The 24,175-nt window shown below is 37.5% G+C and overlaps 1 protein-coding gene across 3 annotated transcripts in view; it reads right to left on the bottom strand.

Moving 5' to 3' along the window:
* The window catches only part of ITGA9 (integrin subunit alpha 9), a 244,749-nt gene that overhangs the window by 6,886 nt on the left and 213,688 nt on the right, over positions 1 to 24,175 (bottom strand). For 2 of the 3 annotated variants that reach the window (XM_002199003.6, XM_072924054.1), the window contains one exon: positions 3,885 to 6,497. The exons of the other annotated variant lie outside the window; for it this stretch is intronic. In XM_002199003.6, the coding sequence (XP_002199039.3) occupies positions 6,399 to 6,497 (99 nt within the window). In that variant the 3' untranslated portion in view covers positions 3,885 to 6,398. Of the gene's footprint in view, positions 1 to 3,884; positions 6,498 to 24,175 lie in introns of those variants that run through there. 3 annotated transcript variants of the gene reach the window in all.

Raw genomic sequence — 24,175 nt, 5'->3', positions numbered from 1 at the left:
CCTTTTTTATATTACTTGTCCATTCCAAAATAAGTTTCAGCCTTATACATGTCTGTCTGGTAGTCTATCTACCTCCCTCAGATTTCACGTTTATTCGTTATTTGACAAGTACACTTCAGCCTGGCTATTAAGTTTGATGGAAAGAAACCTGAGGAGAAGAACACAGTTCCTGACCTAACCTCCCATAGGCCTCAAGAACTGCTGATGTAATTGGGAAAACTGCTAGGTTTTCAGGACCCAAAAAAGTTTGGGTCTGAAACAACAGTGACATATTTCAAACTAAATTCAGGCTGGGAAAAATCACTTACATTTAAGTTAGCCTTCTTATTCAGACAAATTGAGAGAGAAGGGTAACACCAGTTACAAAGCAGAAGAAAAACTTCAGAAAAAGGCCAGGGGAAAATGCTGGTAGTGTTTGTAGAATGGGAGTGAGAGTGGGACACGCACAGCTGAGCAGGCAGTAGATTATGAGACAAGGTGTAACCTGTGCCACCTGGCCAAGGTAAAACATGGGTCTCCCCTTTGATGAAGCCATGTCAGGGATACAGTCTTGAGCTAAGAAACAGGGCAACATGCTACCTTGATTCTGGCATTTGGCAATCTCACAAAAAAAAAAATTGTTTTCATAGACTGTTAGATTTGATTTCTCATCCCACACCTGAAAATTAAAATGGAGAAAAATATTTTACCACATTTATATAATCTTCTCTCCAATCTTATATATAGATTTCATTAATTTAATACTGAGCAAATAGTCTGACCTCTTAATAGGTAATCCCTTTATTGTCAGTTTCCTACTCTGTGCCATTCACCTAAAATCAACACAGTAAAATAATAATTTTAGTAATTAGTCTGATCATTTAACTTAGATAAAGGTAAGGGGCAGATCATGCCCAGTTCTCAAGTGCCATATTGTTGGAAACGATGGATAAATATAATTGCCTGGCAAAAGATTTACAATAGTACAGCCAGGATGAAAACAATCCCCCCTGCTGGCTGGACCTACAGATAGGTCCAAAAGTCAGATGGACTGTTTCATCTCACCCCCCAAAATGTATGGTTCATCCCACACCTGTAACCCTCCCCTGAAACATCAAGTGTCTGTGACCCCATTGGCCCAAGTCTTGTTCCAGCCCACCTTGAAGCCTCCCTGATAAGAGGTCTCTGAGGGGCCAGACACCCTCTTGGAACTTCTCCCCTCTTGGGACTTCCCCTCTCTTGGATCTTCCCCCCTCTTAGAACTTCCACCCTCTCCTAGAGCATCCTCTCTACCCCTTGTCTCTCCCCTCCCCCATCCCCTCAAGCCTTGCCACATGCTGTGTCTGGCAGCTCCAAGCAAGACCTTTCACCATCCCTAATAAACCTTATATTCTAAGAGCAGCCTTCAGAGATCTCTCGTCTCCATTCATCAAAGCTGTCCTGGAGCCCAGCTTTCCCAACACCCTATCTGCATTGAGAGACTGATGTAGGACAGAATACATTCTCTCTATGAAGTGGTCTCTGCTGGATAAAACAAGCTCTTCCTTTACTGTTCCTTTTATCTTTCTGACTGTAGCACAGAGCAGCATCATTAAGATTGAATAACACAGCTCTTAGATTGCAAGTCCAGAAGAAAACTGCTTGTAATTATTATATTATATTTTTAAAATCATTGTACATTACCACTTAACACAGGTTAGTGCAAAGCTTGTCTCATGATGTGTGTCCTTCAGCTTCAGAGGAGCCCATCTGAGTCCCTTCTCACTTGTGTAGGTATAAATCAAGAATAATTTCATGCAAGTCAATACATCATATCTGAATGCATGTCTGAAGCAGGGACAACTCTGCGCAAGGTTACTTCAATAATTTCTGATTCTTTATGGCTGTTGAACTGCAGGTTAATTTACTAAAACATTTCTAGAAGTTCAAGCATTAAAATGGCACTAGCTACCTAAAAACAAGTAGAAATGAACTAGAAATATGTGAATTATTCCTTTCTAACACTCACAGGAGATTATAGCATATAAGACATGATAAACTAACTTTCATTGCTCTTTTACTAATAAGATTAATTTCTCCATTAATTCTTTATTTCTATCAAAACCACTTGCAAATAAAATCTCCATTTGCAGCCATTCGAAATATTAAAATTTTTGATTTGCTGTAGTAAATAGTCTAATGATTTAAAATTCATTTGTACATTTGAATCTATACAAAATAGCTGTCTTCATTGTATTTTAATTCTGGTAGTAAGCAAAGAGGACACTAAAATCTACTTTGCACCCTTAATGACTCTCATGACACCATTCTTAGGCCTTTGGGATCTCAATTATCCAGTGTGTTATGCACTCAGAATTTTAATAAAATCAAGACATCTTACCCAGGACTACTCAGGTCAATATGCACCCCACTAGACCCAAAAGCGGGAAAGTGTCCTATCTTTTTCAAGGGGTATTTCACTACAAAATGGAAAAGATTTAGCAGAGAAACTTCCATTACGTCCAATCCAAAGAGCAGGCCAATGGCAGGTATAGAGAGCCAAAATGTCAGACCAGCTCCAGTCCAGACACATGAGCCAGGCTGAGCAGAATGCTAACAAATGTACTGTTTTTTCCATTGTTAAAAAGCATGTTATTTTTCTTGAATTTTGATCTAGTTCTTCCTTTGGTGAAACTGGAAGAAACAAATATGCTAAAGGTTGTGGGTTTGATTTCTAAAACAAAGCCATTTTGTCACAGAAGTCCTACAGGGAAAAGCTGTTTGGAGTAACATAATACACAAAATCCTGTTATGTACAAACTGCTGCTCTCTGCTTATCAAGAAGATAAGAAGTGAGCCATACAGAGGGCATCATTAGCTCATCAATACTCTGGCCCCAGAAGGGGATGTACACTGCTTGCTTACACACACACACCCACACACACACACCCACACCCACACGCACACACACACGCACACAGGCTCACATGATAACAGATTTTAGTACATCCAAAAGTCTCTGGATATTATTTTAGCTGCTGCAGCACTAGTGCTTCCACTAATCTCCAAAAGCAAACTGGGCATTGCATTCCTTTTAGCAGCAGCTTGCTCCTAAACCTTTTTCCCAGCAATGACTGAGAACATTTATATTTACTTTGAAGGGTGCTACCTTCAAATGTCAGAAACCACATTTACTTGGAACTCTCCAATGTCTTTGGCATTGTGGTACATAAATCTATGGTCTTCCACCAGTACAGATGTGCTCTGAGTCACAGGCCAGGTCCTAGCTCTGCCCAGCCCGTTCTTAGATATATAACCAATAGTCTTAATACTGAGGAAACAAACTGCTTTAGTATGGCTAGAGAACATTGAAACACTTAGAGCTGTAGAAGTAAAAGCTTACATCTAGCTTCTGCTCCCTATACAGGTGACCAGTAAACATGGGGATGTATAGACTTGAAAACATAATTTCAAATATATTATTCAGCTACTATATTCCAGCCACTATGGACTATAAATCCTTGCAGGAAAAGCACATGAAGCTGAAAAATTCAATCTTCATCCAAATTCATAGATTGAAACAGAACTCAAGTTACACAGGTTGATACTCTTAACATAGGTCAGTATCACAATCACATGGGGTTTGATTTGATGTTGATAAAGCAAGATTGATGAAATATAAATAATTCTCACTACCTTTATTTGCATGGGTTTAAAATACTGCATTCAAGTCAGCTGTATGCTTTGTCTCCAAACAGTTTGCTGTTATAAATCATAGAATTACAATAAAAGATGTCTATTAGCCACACACAAATAAACACACACATATAATATTAATTCAAATATACAGAAGAAAATGTCTCACCCACTTAATGGAAAAGTACTTGAGCTAGACAAGGTAAATAACTGACAAAATATTATTAGGATAATTTTGCATTAATTTTTTATTCCAAAAGTTGTATTTTTGTAAACCTGACATTTCCAAAACAGTGCAAGTGAATCAGAATACAGGTGAACACAAGCTTCTAAATACAGGTGACATCACTAAGAGTGAACACATTCTTCCAACCACAAGTTCACAAACAGAAATATACAATTTCACAATATGTAAGCAATAACATTCTGAGAAAAAGAAGGGACAATGGTACAGGTACTCTACTGTGCATGCAAGCCAAGCTTGAAAAGTAATTAGTCTTCACACCAGTTTAATCAATGCACATTCAATGAACAAAATTATATTTTAATTTATATCCAAGAGATCCTACCAAGTGGGTAGATTTGGGATTAATTCTGTGACTCCCTTAATTCTTTAGTGAAAGCAGTATTATACGTTTCCATGTCAAATGGATACTATGCTTTAAACTTGTGCAAAACTCCAAAATGTGCCCATAAACAGAAGACATTCAAGAAAATTGGTACTAAATATTAACAAAGAAAAATTTTTCATATCTGTTGCTTTCAGCAAACTGGGCTACCTGCACATCGCTGTGTCCTAGAAGATAATGGTCATTATCATTCATGTATTTAGGCATAGAAAGGGCTGTTTTCACTGTAATGCTTTCAGAAGTCTTCACCACTTTGAAAAGATTGCTTAAGTAGTCTACAGGCTTGGAGTTTAGATCAGGCATAATTTCTCTCTCAGATAACCCAAGCAACTTGTGAGTTTTTCTTGTCAGATGTTGAATCAATACACTTAATTCACTTTAAAACTATTTTCTCCCTAATGCATGCAGATAGCTAATTGTTAATAAATATCGGTCAATACTGTAGTAACATACACTTGATGATGGTGGTGGTAAAAAGCAAACAGGAATAGGAATGTGGTCCATTTTTATAATTTGAAGCTATCATGAATATGGCAAGGAAGAGCAAGACCTGTTCTCAAGCAATTTCTTGAATATTCTCTGCATTCAAGTTTCCAAACTTCCAGCTGTTCTTCTACCACACTCTTAAAGAAGAAGACATCCTGCAATCCTGGTTTCACTTTCTACCACAGAGCTTGGCCCTTCTTTCCTTTACATGGATTTTATACCAGCATGATATTTACTCCTTATTTACACAAAGTGTAAAATACAAGTAGAATCTAAACCCAAGTCTTACAAAGTTCCAGTATTTCTATTCAGAAATTCAAGCGCTTTTTGAAGAAATGTGTTTGAATTAATTACAACTGGATTCCTTCTAATTCAAAAAACAATTTGTTAAAAAATTACCAGCAATAAAAGTGTCAAGCTGAGATCCAGTAACACCTGTGCCTTTACTAAACTTGCTTCTAAATTCTTGAGGAAATACATTCAGTACTTGGAACACCCTTGAGATAGGCAATCTCAAGACTCAAATATCCAAACATTTTAATCCTTGCATCTACTTATGTCTCTTAAAATTATCATATAAACAAAGACATGAAAGACATAATGCTCACAGCATGTAGCAATTTATCACTTGCTTTGATAGCAACAAATCACAATCTTTAACAGTAGCTTTAAAACTATCCATCTTAATATTAATATGACTTAATTACCTTTCCTAAAAAATTATTTAAAGGAATTTGTCAATGCCATAGTGGTTTACCCAATTATGTCCTTCTGGTATCTCAGCTGTACAGTCCTAGAGACTGCAAAAGAAAACTTCCCAAAGAGAACATTCTGTGCAACCTTCTTCAAGTGAGCCAAAGCAAGCTACATCTTGTTAGTGAAGAAGTATTTATATCCTCTCCCATCCAGGCTAGTATAGGACAGACTCATGATACAGAGGATCACAACTGTGAAATATTTTGGGTTCTGTAGCTTATAAATGAAATACCAAATTCAACTTAAGGAAAGAGACACTAAAAAGATTTTGGCTATTTCTATTAAATTATCTATATATGATATTACCAAGCATTGTGAATTAAGCATATGAGGATTTAAGCTACTTTTATCTGCAAATCTCTCTTTTCTGTCTTGCATTGACATTTAAAAGTACAATAGAATTTATATATATATATATATATATATATGAATGTATTTCCAATGATTTAGCCAGATATCAGTGCTTGAGTGAACTATATAGCTATTCAATAGAAATTATAAAACATTGATACAAATATAAAGAAATACTCAATATAAAAGGCTTGTATTTATAAAAAATATTCTTAGATAAAAGTCTTCCCCTGAGGGCATACTACATAGTTGGATTCATAAATATTGCTCTGCACTGCAGCTTGGTTACCAAAGTTCAACTCTTAAATGAAGTGTGAATTGCTCCAGTCACCTGACATGGCTGCAGTGGTTGCCTCAGGATATGTTCCCTAGCTTTTTGGAGTAATAAAGACACAGCATCAATGGGGTCTCCAAAAAATCTGGAGAAGATTCCTTCTTCCACATATGGAAGATACGAGAGCAGGACCTATAGACTAGTGAGTGCATGTCACATGACTGGGCAATTTTGTTTTCATGGGCAGTTTACTGATTTTTCTGGACCCAGTTCCAGCTATCTTCATTCTCCTTTCTGCTCTTTTCAGCCTCAATAATTTCTTTGTACCTCCGGCGGAAGAAGCCCATCTGCAAATCAGAAGAGATGACAGTGGTAAGTTATTAAATCATTAAATTGAAACTTTCTTTGTTGGTATGATGACAGATACTTTATGCAGAAAGTACTAGCCCAGAAATTAGCATTTAATTCCTCCAAGTGCCAATCCAAAATCTTAGCTCCTTATTTACATCAATATAAATGAGATCAGACCGGGTCCTATATCTTCACAAGAACTCTGCTCCTTATAGATGAACTACTCTGAGGTAAGAATCCTCTTATATGAAGTATGAGCTAAAAAAAAATAAATAAATATGTATTTCTAATAAATACAGACCAGCAGAGGCACATAAAGGTTTATTGGTTTAAAATAGAGACTAATGCTAAATTTGCAGCTGAGCCTAAAACAAGGCTAACTTTCGGGTCTTAAGTAAATGCTGACAGAATTTTATGAACAGTACTCTCCATGTCTACAACCACACAAAACAAGAGGGACCAAAGGAATACAGTGCAGTCACCCATCTTCCACTTCTCAGTTCCAGCTACAATCACTGATAGTTACTTTTGCATATCTTCTTGTTTCCTAAACCCTTGTACTTAAAGAAATGCAACTGGTTTTCATCTCAGTTTGGATAAAAATTCTCATATCTCTGTTTCTTCCAGTCTCTCAGATAAACATTATTTTAATAAAAGACTTTGGTAAGCATTCAAGAATAACTCCTCAAACTTAGCAATGCACTGTTGAGATCACTGAATAAATATTCTGCTCAATATAATTAAACATTTATGTAATTTCCACCACTCTAAACCTGTTTTCTTACTCCTGCTGTGTAAAACATGATGTTTTAGTCTTATTTTATCAACTAGTTATTGCCACCCTTTATCCCCAAATTGCCTATGCGTAGGAATATTTTGTGTTGTTTTGTCATTACTAAAATTCAGTTAAATTTGACTTAGTTTCAGTTTTCAACAACTTTAATTTTCTTCAAGTGTATTTTAATTTTCTTCAAGTGTATTTTAATTCACATGGGTCTAAAAGGCAGCATATTCAATCTGTCAAAGGGGCTTCCCCAACACAACTTCCTAAAGTCTAAGTCCTTCCCCGTGCCTTAAATTACATCCTAATTTCACAGCAGCATGAGACTACACACACCCCATCCTATCATTAATCCTTATCTCTGCCTCTTGCCTTCTGTGCAAAGGACATAGAAGCTGTAGCACAGTCTAATAAGCCCCTCTCTTTTGGCAAATGGGACATGCTATTAATCTAGAGAGAATTGTACTCTGCTAGGAGCATAGGTATACATTACATACATACTTACTCTGCTAGTTCCAGCCAGATGGGGATAATTTCTGCAGTAGTCAGAGGGGGCATGGCTAGAACCTGAAAATTATTCTACACAATCTCATGTCATTGCCAGGGGTGGGGGGAGTTTCTTCCAGGGGAAGGGGTTCCTTCTGGTCAAGAAAGCAAAGTGGAGGGAACAGTGGGGTAATTCTGTCTCCGAGCCATAGGGAGTAGTCCAGGTAATGTGGCTGCAGTTGAGTCAGGCTCAGTAGCATTTTGTATGTGAATAACTCTTTTCTACTATTTCATTATTAATATTGTTGCTGTTACTATTTGTTTTCTTATCTCATTGCTGTTTCCAGTAAATTGTTCTTACCACAACCCATGATCTTCCCATTTTGTACCTCCATTTCTCCTCTCTATCCCACCTAAGGGGAGTTTGGCGTGTTTCCGTGGGAACACTAAATTCAAAAATACAATTCCTAAAGCATAACAGTCTAATTTGGTGCCAAGTGTGTCACAAAGGCTATGGTAATAACAGATCTGCCCAGAGCAAGCTGGAAACAAACTTCATCTAAGTATTTGTTGTGTTAGGTACAGAGCCACTGGCTACAATGTTGCTTGATCTGTTCATATGATTGTGATACTTAACCCTATATATACTCCTGTATGTCTTCCTTGCAGTGCTCTTTTTCAGAGAAGGGAGAAGGATCGGAATTTGTTGAAGTACTGTGTGATAACAGTTTATCACATGATAACATGTAATAATGGTCATTTGGGGTTTGTATTCAGTGTTGTTATCCTACCCTTGCCTCAGGCGCACTATTTGGTAGTCCAGTAAAAATTGTATCCAGTCTGTTGAGGGAGAAGGGAAGAATTACTTTCTCCAGCTTTTTACCCCATTTCCTTCATCAGTCCTGTACAACAGCTTTGGAGAATTTTGAATTCCCTTTGGATGTTAAGGAATGCATGTTGTTGTTGCTAAGTCTACCAGGTCTCCTCAGTGCAGAATAATAGACTTTTAACATGATCATTCAGAGATATGGCCTGATGGTGGATAGTGATGAGTGGCAGGGAATGTGAGAGAAAAATACCCAGTTGTTGCAGGAATCTACTCCAAAGACTTGGGAGTTCATTGCTGAAACACTACAGGACCCAAATAAAGAGATAGAATATTTGCAAGGAGAATCCTGTGGCAATTCCAGAGAGGTGCAATTTATTGCAATGAGCTGGGCCCTGTCTACTATTTATTGGACAGTGCTCTGTAATAGACAGCACCCTCAGAGGGAAGAAAAAGAAAACAGACCCACAGGCACTGAGGCCACTCAAACTGCAACTGAACCAGATGAACAACTTGTGCTGATAGCAGGTGCCCCTATAAAGAAATTCAAGACAAATTTAGTTCACTTAGTGAGGGATGAAGAGGAATAAGGCACTCAAAACAAGAGGAAGAAGCAGGGCCAGAGAGAATCACCTGATCCCTACACTCAGGTGAGCTGCAAGATATGCAAAAACATTTCAGCCACCAGTCAGGAGAGCCCTTGTGACTTGCCTGTTCTGATGCTGGGATATCACAACATGCAACATGAAAGTAGATGGTAGTGAAGCCAAGCAATTGGGATCCCTGTTCCAGGATGTAGGCATTGGCAAGGGGATTGGAAAGAGGATAGAAACTCTCAGCCTATGGAGGTAACATCTGCCAAGCTTGAGGGAACAGTATTCTCTCATGGATGACTTAATAGTGCACTGAGACAAGTGGAATGCCATGGAGAAAGGTATCCAGGACCTGAAAGAATTAGCTGTGCTGGAGGCAATCTATAGGGACTCAAATAACAAACAGTCCCTTGTAGATCCAGATCAGATCCGGTGTACACAATCCATGTGACAGAAGTTTCTAGGGAATGTGTCATCATTGTACACCAACCCTTTGGCATTGATGTCAATTAAAGAAGAAGAAACACTGCTTCAGATGGCCACCCAAATTTTGACAATATGAAGTTCTTTTTTTCCTCCCTACCAACCTGTGCCTCGACTGTGAAAAGACTGAATAAGACTGAGGACAGGCTTGAAAGAATCAAGCAACCTAGAGAGAAAATGTCCCATGCCCCTGCCAGTATGGACCAGAATCTCTGCTACTGGGAGCATGTACCCCTCTGCTGGAGTGAGTGGGACACACCATGAGGTAACCTGCAGTTTTACCTGCATGACCACAGAGAGGACAGGAGAAAGTGGGATGGAAAACTCACCTCTGCCTATCAGCAGCTCACACAACCCCATCCAAGGAAACACTGATCAGTAAGCCTCTGCCTGGGGTAGGCACTCATGAGAAGAAGAGCAACAGGAGAGTGCATTTACAGGAGGCAAAGAGAGACTGTGGAAAGCTGTGGAAAGCTGTGGAAAGCTGAAGGGTTATAAGGGAAGAGGAGGCATCATCCACTACAGACAACACAGGAAATGAGAAAAAGATAGATGGGCTAGAATAATTAAATTAAAGGATGTGTGTAAAACCCATGGATGGGTTCTGAATCTAAACTACCTACTTATAGCAGCTCTAATACTTCTTGAAGCACCTCTAGAAAGGACTGGTTATTTTTTGTCACTTCAAAACCTAAAACCATCCATAGGTTTTTACACACATCTATAGTTTAATTATTCCAGCCCATGTACCCATTTGTAGCACAACCTTACTGCCATCTACAGTATACATTGAGAAGAAAGCATGTTTCTGGCAATACTGAATAATAGAGTAACACAAAAACTGTTAGTCTGAGATGGGAAATTACACCTATTATCGTGAAGTTATTTCTTGCCATGTGACAGCACAGTCAAGTCCTATATTCAAACACGGGTATTTAAAGTCTTTAGCATACACAACTCCCTTTAACTGCCATGCCAAATTTTAAAGCCCTTCAATCCCAGGTAAATCATATCTAACAACACTCACACAGAATAGCATTCTTCAAGCACCCACAAAAACAGAAAACTGCAGTCAAAAATTATTTCAAGTTGAATTGTCATCACAATAATGCATTATCTTGTTGAGTTTTTTTTCTGCTGCTACTTTCTGCATATCCAAAAGCTGAATAGCTAGATCTTGTATTTTCCAAAACTCCAAAAGTATAAGCACTTACCCAACACATCCTGAAGTACGAGACTGTGGCTATCTCTCTAAGATGTGAATTATAAATATGTCTGAAGAGTGTTTAATTTACAAAATAAAATTTAATTTGCAGTTGGGAAAAAAAAGAGCTGATCAGAAGGCAAGCAATATCTGCTTTTATTTTATTCACTGTTAGGTAAATTTCTAAAGTGTTTTTATCATGCCCAACACGGTTTATTCTCCCAATCAAATAAAAAGAGAAATAGCTTAAAACACGGATTGTAGAAGAATGGTTATATTTTGCATTTTTAAAAGTTTTTTTCCATTAATGCAAGTAGTTAGGAAAAAAGAAAAAAATATAACAGTCACATACTGCTGTAAAAACATTATGTCTTAATTACAGTAGTGCTTCAAGACTATAACTGAGTTAGGAATAGAAGTTTGTGAACAAAAATAATCAAACAGAATTCAAAACTGAATCAGAAGGTTTTGCCATCTTGTAGTTTTTAATTAGGTTTCTCTAGTGCATACTGTGTGTAAAACGGCACAGAAGAAGTGCTGATTTTTAACAATATTACTCTATTACTCTATTGATAAGAGTTGGCACAATATGCCAACAAGTAAAAAGAAAAGCCAACAAGTAAAAAGAAAAGAGAGCAAAGTAAGTATTAACCAAGAGGTAAGAAATAAAACATAAGAACCACTGAAGAAATCTCCCATGGAATAAGGCTTTGACAACATACTTTGTGTTCAGTGCCTTAGTCGACTACAAGCTGTCTTTCCTCTGGTACACAATTTCTTTATCTAATATAAGCAGTGTCCAGTCAAACCTGATGAATAGTCTGTATTTACATAATTAATATTTTACTGCCACGTTGCTAATCTAGGTGGATGTCCCAAGCCATTCACAATCAACTTACACATCTCATCTTTTTTGGTGTGTGCTACTTGGGTACGTCTCCCTTCATGTAAACAGTACCACAGCTAGAAAAATATGTAGCTAATCATGGGTCAAAGCAGGGCCAGGAATCCCACACCATTAAGATGCCACCAGCTGGCAGAGGAACACTCCCAACATCTGCAAAGCAGTGCTGCTGAAATTAGAAGCATGGAGTATTTCGCCATGTAGAGACAGATCACTGGTTAGTATGCATCTCATAATGCATCTCTAAATGCATCTCATTTTATCACCACCAAGAAGGCAGGTAAAAACACTTTGCACTTGGGTTTGCATAGGCCTGCATGATTCTGACAAGCCATCAGTTTCAAGAGGATGCAGTGTGTCCTTTGTCCCAATTAAAGAATGTTTGCCACAGTACAAAGAGGTCATGAACAGATATTTGTAGCAGCTTTTCCACCAAGAACTGTCAAACTGTCAATCCTGGGTCACCATGTGAGGAAAAGGCATGTTTGGAGAGGAGCAATGTGTCTTGTCTATAGTTAAAGGAGAAAATGTGCCTTTTGGAGGAAGGATGATAGTGTAACTAAAGTCAGCTCATGAGCACTCAGGAGGTCTGACTTCGATTATTGGGTCTTTCATTGATTTTTTGAGAGGCAAATCCCTCAACTTTCTTATAATGTAGGTTCTCATTTGCTCAATGAAACAAGTGCAAGAAAGTAATGTGATTCAAACATCGCCGTTCCACAGTGGCTGCACACACATGTAATACACACTTTATACATGTACACAATGACACATATACTTGTACAGCCAGGGAACTGAGGCAAAGAAGTTCAGCAGCTTGCTCAAAGATAAATTCTCCTCTGCAAACACTTTGTTTAGCTACTGTGGAAGAATTTGATACCTACCATCTGTATCTGATCCTAGTGTATTGCAACTGATAGACATTGCTATGGCATATAAGTATTAGCAATGTACACAAAATAGCCCTTAACTTTTAACTTACTTTCATCTAATCTGGCTAAGATGTTACTGCTGGTATGCTGGGAGAAGATTTGTAGTCCTTCATAGATATTAAAAGTAAGCTTATTTCACATACTGTAGTACTAAAACAAGCATAGTTTTTAAACACACATTTTATTACGCACTTACTTTGTAATGTTGAAATAATAAGATAAAACTTTTTTTGATAAGAACATTCACAAGTAATAAACTTATCTAAAGGAATCATTAAATAAACTATTCTTTTAACCAAATACCCTACACCTATCTGAAAGGCCAAATAGCCAAGAACAGTCACTAAAGCTAGGTATCTCAAAGTAGATGCATAATTAAGACTAGTAGCATGCATGGAAAAGATGTATTTAGGAATGAAAAGCAGTTAACTGCACACAGAAACTGACACCAGTACAGACAATCTAATTTAATCCATCAGGTTCTTTTAATACAGCATGCCTTGCTATTGTCACTGATGCCAGAGTCACCCCACTCATCAATAATTTGTTCCTCTAACCAATTTTTGTGCAACTTTTCTTCCAGGAGTTGTTCAGTTGGCTTCAATGGAGCTACTCAGTAATGTAGTGAATAAGCTATTAGATCTGTTGTTTACCCTTGGAATATCTTTACTATGTAGGTACCATCAGACAAGACTTATTCATCTAGACTTTCATTTGTGAAAACCTAGTATCTTTTTTTAAGGACTTAGTACTTCAAAAATCAAGAGAATTCCAGTGAATGGACTTAGATAATTCAGTGCTGAGTTAGGGTAACCTGAGTTTAATGAAAATACAAACTTCTTGCATCTTGCAGCATAGTAACTATGCACAGTATCTTGCAAGACAGATGCTACTAGTATACTTATAAGAATAATTAAAAAGATTGGCCAACATTTTAACACACTTCCATATAGTTTAAAAATTTTTACCTATTGAGAAATTTTACTGTATAGTTTATTTTTAAAAAGTTGTAGAATGAACACAGTCATCAACAAAAGTTCATCTCTGATTATCACTCACAAAACTGAGAAAGAACACAATGTTTACTGCAGATACATCCAGATAAAATTGTCTTCTAAAATCTCAACAAGGAATAGGACAGTACCTAAAGAAATCATTGCTGTAAACACAATTAATTTAAGACATATCTCAATCCATATTTTCTATTTCCTCTCCAAAGAAAATAAACATTAATGAAATATTTTTTTGCTTTGTTTGAAAACTAGAAACATTAAAGACCATTTCTGTAATCAATAAAAAGTAGCTTTACAATCCTACTTTGATATATTTGATCTGTGAAAAATCTTTTAATTAAAGTTGCACCATGTTCACAATTATAAGAATATGTCACCTTCATGGGTTAGCCAAACTAGAAGGAAATGGCTATATCTGGTGTAAGTTATAATACAGCATTGCCCATTGTAACACCAACTCTAAAGAAATAGTTCAGACTAGGCAAATCACATTTGCTCTGTATTGGTATTTGGGTCTGAGAGATGCTAATGACTTCCAATAAATACACATATTGAGTTCTGGTAGTGGGAAATCTTGGAAGCTTAGGTACTTATTTGCAATTTGCATTATTTTTCTGGTTTGGACTCCTGAAAATGATGGCTATCTTTTGTCTTTTCTGAAACACATTCTGAACTACAACTCTATCTCTCTCTTGCCAGTGGATTACATTTGTGTGCATGGTTCCAGGATAAGAGCAACACAGTTGCAATGGCTGTGATGTTCTCAAAGTACTCTGGCATGCACAGCTCTCATTTGGAGGACACTGAGACCACAGAGAACACTTGTTGCACATTTGCATAGCTCATTTTATCAAGAAAGATAACAAAGGCATTTTACAAGTACTGGACACATGCCACAACTGAAATGTTGCCAATCTTTTTTTTGAGGGTAGTGAGCAAGTATTACACAGCAGCCAGCAAACTCAGTGGTGAAAGCAGTATTTTGGCTACAACAGCAGCATTAACCATTTACTTGTGCAAGGACAAATAAAAGACGACCAAACTCAATCTTTCTGCAACATCCAGTCAGAATTCAAAAAGCACAGCTTTTAGTGGAGTAATTGGGTGTAGAAAACTGAAGTTTTGGTCTCAGCAAGGCAAGGATCTACAAAAATTTTGTGGTGCTTGCTTTGGTTTAGGAGAAGGAAAAAATAAAACAAATTTTTATTTTCTTTAAGAAAATAAGGAGACTTCAAATGGTTCAGTCAACTTCTGCCTGGTGAAAGCTTCATTTTTTTTTGTACAGACAGCTAACCACTTCCATTGTCCCATTTCCTTCTCAAGGCTTCCTAGATACTATACAAATTAAGATCTATCCATGCTTGGGAGGTAATACAGGCTTGGTGTTGAATCACAGTAAATTATCAAATGACTGCATTTTTAATATTTGTAACAGGATAATATTGAAAAAACTTATTCTAAGTCTACCACACCTAGAGTCTGTATCAAAAAGTAGCATCCTGAGAAGCCTACATGTGAGATAGCAAGTAACAACTTACTTAAAGCAACTAGGTAAATTGGTAACAAAAGCAGTAAAATTGAAAAGTTTATCACAAAACCACAGAGAATGCAATGTTTTGAGGACTACAGAAAGAGGAATTTTAGAGAACCCAAAGAAAGTCACTTTTTGCAGTTTTTATGGCAGACAGGACAGGTATGGGCTATTAAGTTGCTACAAACAGGGATCATACTTTTATGAATAAGACAACCTGAAAAATTAGAGGGAAAAGGGGAGCGAGAACTTATAAGTAAGTTTGAAAATATAGTATTGACATATATTTAAATAAAGGAGAAAAGAAAGAATTTAGAAGAAATACAGACTTCTTAAGTTCCAAGGCAACTGGTGCATCCATCTACATCTCTGCAGGGAAGACCTTTGTGATCTGTTCTCTTGCGTTACAATGTAAGATGTATACCAAATATACCAAAAGTATTGTACTATCATTAACATTATCTGTTAAAATGGGTGGAGCAGTGTTTTTTATCTTCTCCATGACTTAGCTCTGATAACTCCCTCTGGGGAAGCAAGAGCCACCCTGGGGGGACCATCTCTGCTGATGGGCCATCAAGGTCTCTCAGCACGACTCAAGGAATCACATCATCCCACTGTGAGATACCCTGGCCTGGGAGAGGAACAAAGCATCCCTGGATATAACTTGGAATACCATGAAAGGACCACTACTGGATTCCCAGAGGACAGGACCTCTCAATAACCACCACTGGACCTCCAGAGAAGGATCAGATCTTTTCTACAGGATCACCATTTTGACCAGACCACATCCACCACTCCAGTGGTACTGCAGACACCATTTAACTGGACTGCTACCACCATCCTGACCAACAGGGTATCAGGTTGTATTCTGACTGTGTCAGTTCAAGACAGTGTTTCTGTACTACTGCCTTTATTGTAATTTTACTATTAAATTGTAGTTCTGATTTGGAATCTCTCATAGCATATTTGTGTCGAGTTAATTTCTTTGTTGATTTGCTTTCAAAGAAGCACAGCTGTGAAATACACTGTTCTCACTAGTAGTGCCTAGTATGTGCTTTCACAGCAAGTTGATCTGACTGCCTTGTTTATCTGAACAACAATAACGATTCTTAATTTTTTGGCTTTACCATAGTACATAACGGTTTATTCTTGGAATTATACATACAGAAATGTGAACTTTCAATAAACACAACTTTCACCACAAATATGAAATGCCACTCAATTTCAATAGGTTTCTCTCTCCCCACTTCTAAAAACAACATTCAAAGTCATATAGCTATTACATCCAGCTGGGGGACTTTTTTTCAATTGCGATGTACTCTTACTGGAAAGATTATAAATAGAGTGGGGGGAGAGAGAGACAAATAAAGATAGGAAGTATATGTATATGTATGCATATATATGTGCATATGTACACATACCTAAATGTATACTTTGGTCGCAACAACCCCATGTATCAATACAGGATGGGGACAGAGGGACTGGAAAGCTGTCTGGAGGAAAAGGACCTGGAAGTTCTGGTCAACAGCTGTCTGAACATGAGCCAGCAGTGTGCCCAGGTGGCCAAGAAGGCAAATGACATTCTTGCCTGTACCAGCAACAGCAGGACCAGGGCAGTGATTGTTTCCCTGTACTCAGCATTGGTGAGGCTGCGCCTTGAGAACTGTGTCCAATTTTGAGCCATTCAAGCCATTTACTTTAAGAAAGACATCGAGATGCTAGCACAAGTCATAGGAAGGGACAATGAAACTGATGTAGGGTCTACAGAATAAATCATATAATGAGTAGCTGATTGAAGTAGGTTTTTTCAGCCTGGAAAAAAGAAGGGTCAGGGTGACCTTACTGATCTCTATTCTATTAAGTGAAAGTAGGCTGTAGCAAGAGGGGAAGTCAGCTACTTCTCTCAGACAGCTAGTGACAGGACAAGAGGAAATGGCTTCAAGCTGTGCCAGGGGAGGTTCTGTTTGGGCATGAGGAAGAATTTCTTCACTGAAATGGTGATTAAGCATTGGAATAGGCTACCCAGGGAAGCAGCAGACTTACTATCTCTGGCAGTGTTCAAGAAATGACTGGATATGGCACTCACTTCCATTGGTCTAGTTGACAAGGTGGTGATTGGTCAAATGGACTCAATGATCTTGGAGGTCTTTTAATACCTTGACTTTATGATTATGTATACATATCTGTGTGTGTGTGTGTGTGTGTGTGTGTGTGTGTTTGTGTTTGTGTATGTATGTATAATAGCAACACTACTCCCCTATACTGAAATTCAAAAAGGTTTTATGCAATAACTCTATTTCCCTATGCATCTCAGGGTGGAAACAGTAGTGTTGGGGGTTTTTTTTGTGCTTGTCCTTTTTTTTTTTTTTTTTTTTTTAATAAATTTTATTCATTGCAGAGTTACTACTCCAAAACCTGGCCACCAGGAAAGGGGATTGGTGTGATGACTGCTCAGGAAACAGTAATTAGATTCTGCCACCTGAGCTGTAAATGAAAGGGAGAGAAAATTATCTGGGGCTTGTAACATAATACAGTGTCACAGTTTTGAAGACAGAGCAGTGACAAGACATACTGAGTTCATGCAGAAACAGTTCACTTTATCCCGATCTCGCTTCCTTATATACCTAAGGAGTCCATGAGGTTAGTCCTCATTGGCTGAGCCAGTTACTTCCTGGTCAACCAGCCAATAGGAGCCTGAGTCCCCAATGGCCTGGCCCACTCTTACTGGTCAAATTATATAAGTAAGGTAATTATGTAATCGATCATATATTTCCATTATAAATTTGTCATTATTTATACTTTGAGGTCTGCAGGCCACCTGTAGTCCACCACAATACAGAGCAACCACTGGGAAAGATTAAGTGCAGAGTTTAGGAGTATTTATCTTTTTCTTTCACTGGAACATGATGGGCTTTATGTTTTGGCCCATTTAAAAAGACTTAATGTTGAAGCCCTAAGTAAGAGAAAGCCTCTCCTTCCAAAAAGGGGAAAACTTATTTGATTTTACTATATAGATGAATTTTAAGTTAGCTTTAGCCTTGTCAGCTTCAGATAGCTTCTGAATGCTGAAACAATATGTGAGGCAATGGTAACTACTCTGTGTAGGGGAATAGAAGTGTTCTTTCAAAGAAACTTATACAGTCACACAAGTTGTGTGAACACAACACAAGTTGTTTCTCCTAAAATCTAAAAAGTCTTCAAATTCTCATTTTAAGACAAAAGGCAAAAATGTACTTTGTAGCACACATTGAAGAGCTAGGCAAAAAAAAAGCCCCATATACGGGTATTGGTTTCCTTGTCCTCCTCGCTACAATCCTCTCAAAAATCCACAAAGAGGTTCTTATTACATAACGGACACCCAGAGATCAATTCTTTGACCCAGGAATCCAGAAAGCAATGCTAGAAACCTCATTTTAGACAAGTCAGAACTTGGATACCACAGGGACAGGCTTAGCTCAGAGACATGCTTAATGTCAAATAAATTAGTTTTGATAAATGTTCATTTCCTGTGTTAAACATACCACAGAGAAACAAAATAATGTTGCTGTCGTAAATATAAATTAATATAAAATCTTTGTTTTGAAGATTACTTCCACAGCTGGCTCCATGGATCACTCAGCTGCCCAAACATCCAGCCTGGTCTTCACTTACACATTCCCTCTTCGGTAAAATTTTGTTTTTTTAGTGCACTTAATCTAAAATGATATGGATTAAATAATTCACTTCACAACTCAAGCTAGTTCAAATGTAGGAATTTCAGTCCAAAACATTGTAAAGCACAACTATCATTAATAGAATATTTATTGTGTTATAATATATCACATTTTACTTTTGCCTTTGCATGGTGTATACCTGGTTTAGATGTGCATAAATACACTGTTCCTGAAGAAGACTTTGTACTGACACATTGCTGCAGTCCTGACACCTGAGAGAAGCATGTCTGGGACAGCACTTGCCAAAATAAACCAGCCATCGCTGTCTTTCCCTCCTGAATTGTTACCAGTGCTTGTGAAACCGCAGGCCTGTCACAGCATGTGGGTCGCGGGCCTGACGGAAAGCAACCTCCTGCCCTGCTCCACTTTCCACAAGCATCAGGAGACCACCAACAGGATATAGGCTAATCTCCACATAAAAAAGCAAAATGTATTGCTGTGGGCAACAGCATAAAAGCTCCTCCTGTTCCTCCTGCAATTAGACAACCACAGGTGAGACATGAGCGTGGAGAGAGAGCTACACTGCAGAGAATCTGGCAAGTATGAGAGCATGTCCAACAGATGCCTGCACAAAGTTATGCAGAATAGATAAACAAGACAGAAAAAGCCACAGTTTGGGCTGTCCAACAAAGTAGGCAAAAATGGGGCAATCCTTTCCAGTCTGCCTATGCATGGCATCTTGTGGAGGTCAGGGAAAATCTGCTCACCCTCTCTGAATCTGTATGCACTTAAACCAGAGAAAGCCCAACATCTACATGAAATATGAAAATAAATAGAGCAGCAAAGCCACTCAGAAACTGATCAAGCTCATGCTAAAAAGCTTTTTATGTGCATATAAACATGGCTGTGATCTTCCACATGAATAAGTAAGCTTTTATTTGAAGTGAAACAACCAAACATTCAACATTACTTCCATTGACAAAAACCCCCTAAACTGTGCAATTTTAGATCTACAAATAATGAAATAATTACCATCCTCATCTTAGTATGATGCACAGTAAACTTATTCTGTTTAAAAACAGAATTGTGTGCTGGAATATCCCTGAGGTCTCACTTGTGCTAATGCTAATTCTAGCAGTGTGTAATGTAAAATATTTACATGTATTCTAGTATTCTTCCGCAGCTTTAAGGAACTGTACTCCATTTGAAAAACATCAGCATGTTTGAGGGTTTGTCCATTCTGTAGTGCAATTTGTAGTGTAGTTGTGCACACAGCAAGAATGTACTTTCCACCTAGGGCTGAGATATGGGCGCTGCCAGCACACTCTGCATTGCTGCCAGTGTTCAGTTCTGTTACAATGACTTTGCTCCAGCTCCTGCTCTATTTTGTGCAAAAAGCTGCCTTCAAGCACTAGAGTTTAGCTCTAATTAATTTTTTAATAAAAATATAATTTATTTTATCATCTAGTCCTGAAAGTTGGCTAAATTCTTGTTCTCACTGGCAGTTCTAAGATATCCAAATTGCTATCTACTTAAAATCTGTTATTTCATTCCACATTTAAAAACTAAATTCTAATATAAAGTTGGGATTTTTCCTTTTACTTCTTTGCACACAAAATTTAGGAATGACTGTAGGATCTACTTAGCCAATTTTGTCTAAAAAAATATTTACAATCAGACAATTAAGATTCCTCTGTAGGACTGAAACTTTCCTGTAGAAAATAGTACAGGTAAAAAGATTTTCAAAAAGCTAGAAATGTAGGCCTTAGAAAGAGCAGAGAAAACTAGAACTAGCTGCAGCTGCAAAGTCGGAAAGTAGAAAAAGTTACAATGGTATAGTACAATTGGTATGACATTGCAAAATTCAGATGAACGTGCAAAATGCATTTTAAATTTTAAGGTATTTTTTCTATTCATTATACAGCCCACAAATTGTTGCAAGCAAAACTGAATTTCAGAGAAAAACCCATGCTAAGTGAAAAGCGTTTAAGTACTATAACGCTCTTCACTGATGAGTCAAAGAAAACACATAAATCAGTGATAGTATAGTTAAATGAAAGAACTAAAACATGAGAATCAGACATTTAAACAGTAGAAGGCTCTCTTCAGATTGTTAAACTAGCTGCAGAAGTTAAGGCTTTTCAGCTCTTTCCACAACCTTTTAATTTGATTACAAATTCTGCTTATGTTACAAATGTAGTTAAAAGAATAGAAGGATCAGTTTTAAAGGAAGCTAGTAATGATACCCTATGATGTTGTGTTTCCTATCTTTATACAATTTTACAACACAGAACCCACCAATATTTTGTTTCTCACATTAGAGATCATTCCTCGCTTGCAAGATTTATAGCAGGAAGAAATGCAAGAGCCAATAAACTGCCAATGGTTGTTTCAAACACTTTACCAAATATTTTTAAACAAGCAAAACTAAGTCATGCTTTTTTTTCACCAAAACGCACAAGAACTTATGCAGACGTTTCACATTTCCAAAAGCCAAGCTAAAGCTATCATTAGTACTTACCCTGATTGTCAGCTTGTGCAATCCCCTGTTTCTACAGGACCTGTCAACCTATGAGGTTTACAAAGCCTACAATTATGGCAAACAGGCATCACTAAGTACCCTTCCTTTAAGAAATTTAAAAACATCCATGTGTCAGGACAGGTGACACATGGTGCAAAACCTCAGGTGCAGTCTTTGCTTCTGTCCACACAAGAGAAACGAGTAATCATGCCTGTCAATATTTTTACAAGCATTTACTTCACTAAGTGTGCCCCAAGAAGTAAAAACAGACAATAGTCCCGCAAATATATATCCCAAAAAGTGGTCACATTTTTAATAGACTAAGGTGTTCATCACACCTTTAGTATTCTTCACGCATCCACAGGTCAAAAAATTATCAAAAACATAATGATAAAATGCATTCTAGGTCAACAGAAGGGGACAGCAGACACAACACCACAGAGGAGATTGAGTAAAGTTTTATATGCTTATAACTTTTTGAACAGTTCTTTTGCAGAACCTGATCAACAAATTTTTAGGCATTTTTCAAATAACACACAGGCAAAACTGAAAGAAAATCCCCTTGTTTTAATTAGAAGTCCAAAGACAGGACAAATTGAAGTTCCTTTCCAACTGAAAACTTGGGGTAAAGGGTATGCTTGTGTCTCTGCCGGGGCACGACCTAAGCGGGATCTGGCAAAGAAAGTAAAACTGTATCGCACACATAAAAGCGCAGAAAGTCCAAGAGCGGAGAAACACATATGCAGATGTGAGCCGAACAGAGAGACTATGGGTCACGCCTGATGTACTCTAGAAACCACGGAACCTGCAAACCTTGATTTTATGTCAATGATAAATGTGTGACTTGTTGGTTTCATAGAGCTCTTTTGGCAAAAATGTGGTTTCCACTGTGTTATGTTATAGAATAAGAGAAAGGGAGTGCCCTCATTGGATTTTTAAAGGTGAAACTACCCTATTTTTAACACAATAATTTAGTCCCTAGGCTACTTTGGGAAGGAACAAAAGCAGAATTTGTGAGTTGAAATATGTAGGGAAATCTTTTGCCAAAAAGTAGCTCACAAAAGATATGGAGTGAAATAGAGTGTTACACAAGCTTTGCTTGCTTTTTGCAGTGCAGATCTGCCTGTGGAACAGCTGAAAACAAATGTTTGGGTGACCTTAGCCAAGGCAGACTCGGACACCACGTCTGTCAAGTTCAAACCCAGAAAAGCATTTTTCAATCTGTAGTAAGCGTGCCAGTAAAAGATTGGCTGATACCTATATATTAAGATCCCTTCACCAAAAAGCAACTTAATAGTAAACCAGATGAGGTTGCCAATGGGAGAAATCCTGTGGCTGATTGGGACATTTGGACCAAAGAACTTCCTAAAGCACTTTCTGAGCCCCAAGAATTTGAGATTCTTAGTTCCTTAACAATAGATTTCTGTCTTAGGTGTTCAGATAGCAATTAGCAAGAGAATGATCCTCCAAAATACAATGTCTCCCAGTTACCCTGCTTACAGAAACTCAAGTTTTTAGTGTAGTTACTCAGATAGTTGGAGTGGACTTTCTGGGGGATCAATATCCACAACAATTACCAAAAGGATATTGGTTCATTTGTGGAGATAGAGCTTGGCAAGGCATTCCATTACGCCTTGAAGGCGTTCTATGCAGTACTGGACAACTTACTGTGCTAGCACTAGTACTAATACAGTCATTTAGGAAAAACATAAAGTGAAAAAATTTGTCCATCAATATGAAGAAAATTGCAACAGTGATTTTTAGGCCCTGGAAAGCTGCAAAAAGAGTTTCAGCAGTTTTATTCTACCCCAACGTGCTTCTGCCATGGCACTGAAACAGTTAGATTGAGTTGGATGTTGGCTGACTAAACCAATGCCACATCCATTGCAATCAGTGATACGCTGACAGATGTCAGCAGTGTTAAACATGCTACCCTTCCAAACAGAGTAACAATCGATTTTCTTTTACTGGCACATAGAGATGGTTGTGAAGATTTTGAAGGATTGTGTTGTATGAATTTGACCATTCTACATCCATCCACAAAAGCATACAAAATATGAAAGTTTCAACAGCTTAAATCAAAGAAGATGGTAAATCATGGTTAGACAGTTTGTTCAAAGGATGGAGCTTTGCACCTTGGTTAAGTGAACTTTGTAAAATAGGCTGGTATGTGTTGGTTGTTTAAGTGATGAAACTAGTAGTAGTATCTTGTATGCTTTGGTGTGTACAACAAATGATAGACAAAACTATCAAAGAAGTTTTTATCATTCAAGAGTGAGATGTAAGAAATAGAATCACAGAAAGTTCTCAAGATCTTACAGAGATAGAGGATGTAAGTATAGACATAGATTAAACCTTAAATTAAGTCCTTAGAATGGATGAGACTTATTAGAACAGTAAATAGTAACCACTACCATATTTTACTTATATCTTTTGAACAGACCAAATATTGTACAACGTTAAAATTACCGTAATATAAAATAGCAACACTTAAAGCAACTGAGGTGACTCAAATAAGCAAAAAGACATATTGTAGTAGATCTATGTAATGCAAGGTAGTTAATAAGTGACAAAGTTAAGAAAGTTTCTTTTTGGTTGTACTGAAGGGGGGGAAATGTGGAAAATAGTAAAGGTAAGAAGATTTTCAAAGAAAGCTGGAAATGTAGGCCTTAGAAACAGAAAGAGCAGAGAAAATCAGAACTAGCTGCAGCTGCAAAGTCTGAAAGTAGAAAAAGTTACAATGATAT

The sequence above is a fragment of the Taeniopygia guttata genome, chromosome 2 (assembly GCF_048771995.1).
Source record: "Taeniopygia guttata chromosome 2, bTaeGut7.mat, whole genome shotgun sequence".
Classification (NCBI taxonomy): domain Eukaryota; kingdom Metazoa; phylum Chordata; class Aves; order Passeriformes; family Estrildidae; genus Taeniopygia; species Taeniopygia guttata.
The sequence above is the reverse complement of the archived record's forward strand: the minus strand, read 5'-3'. Positions and strand labels throughout refer to the sequence as shown.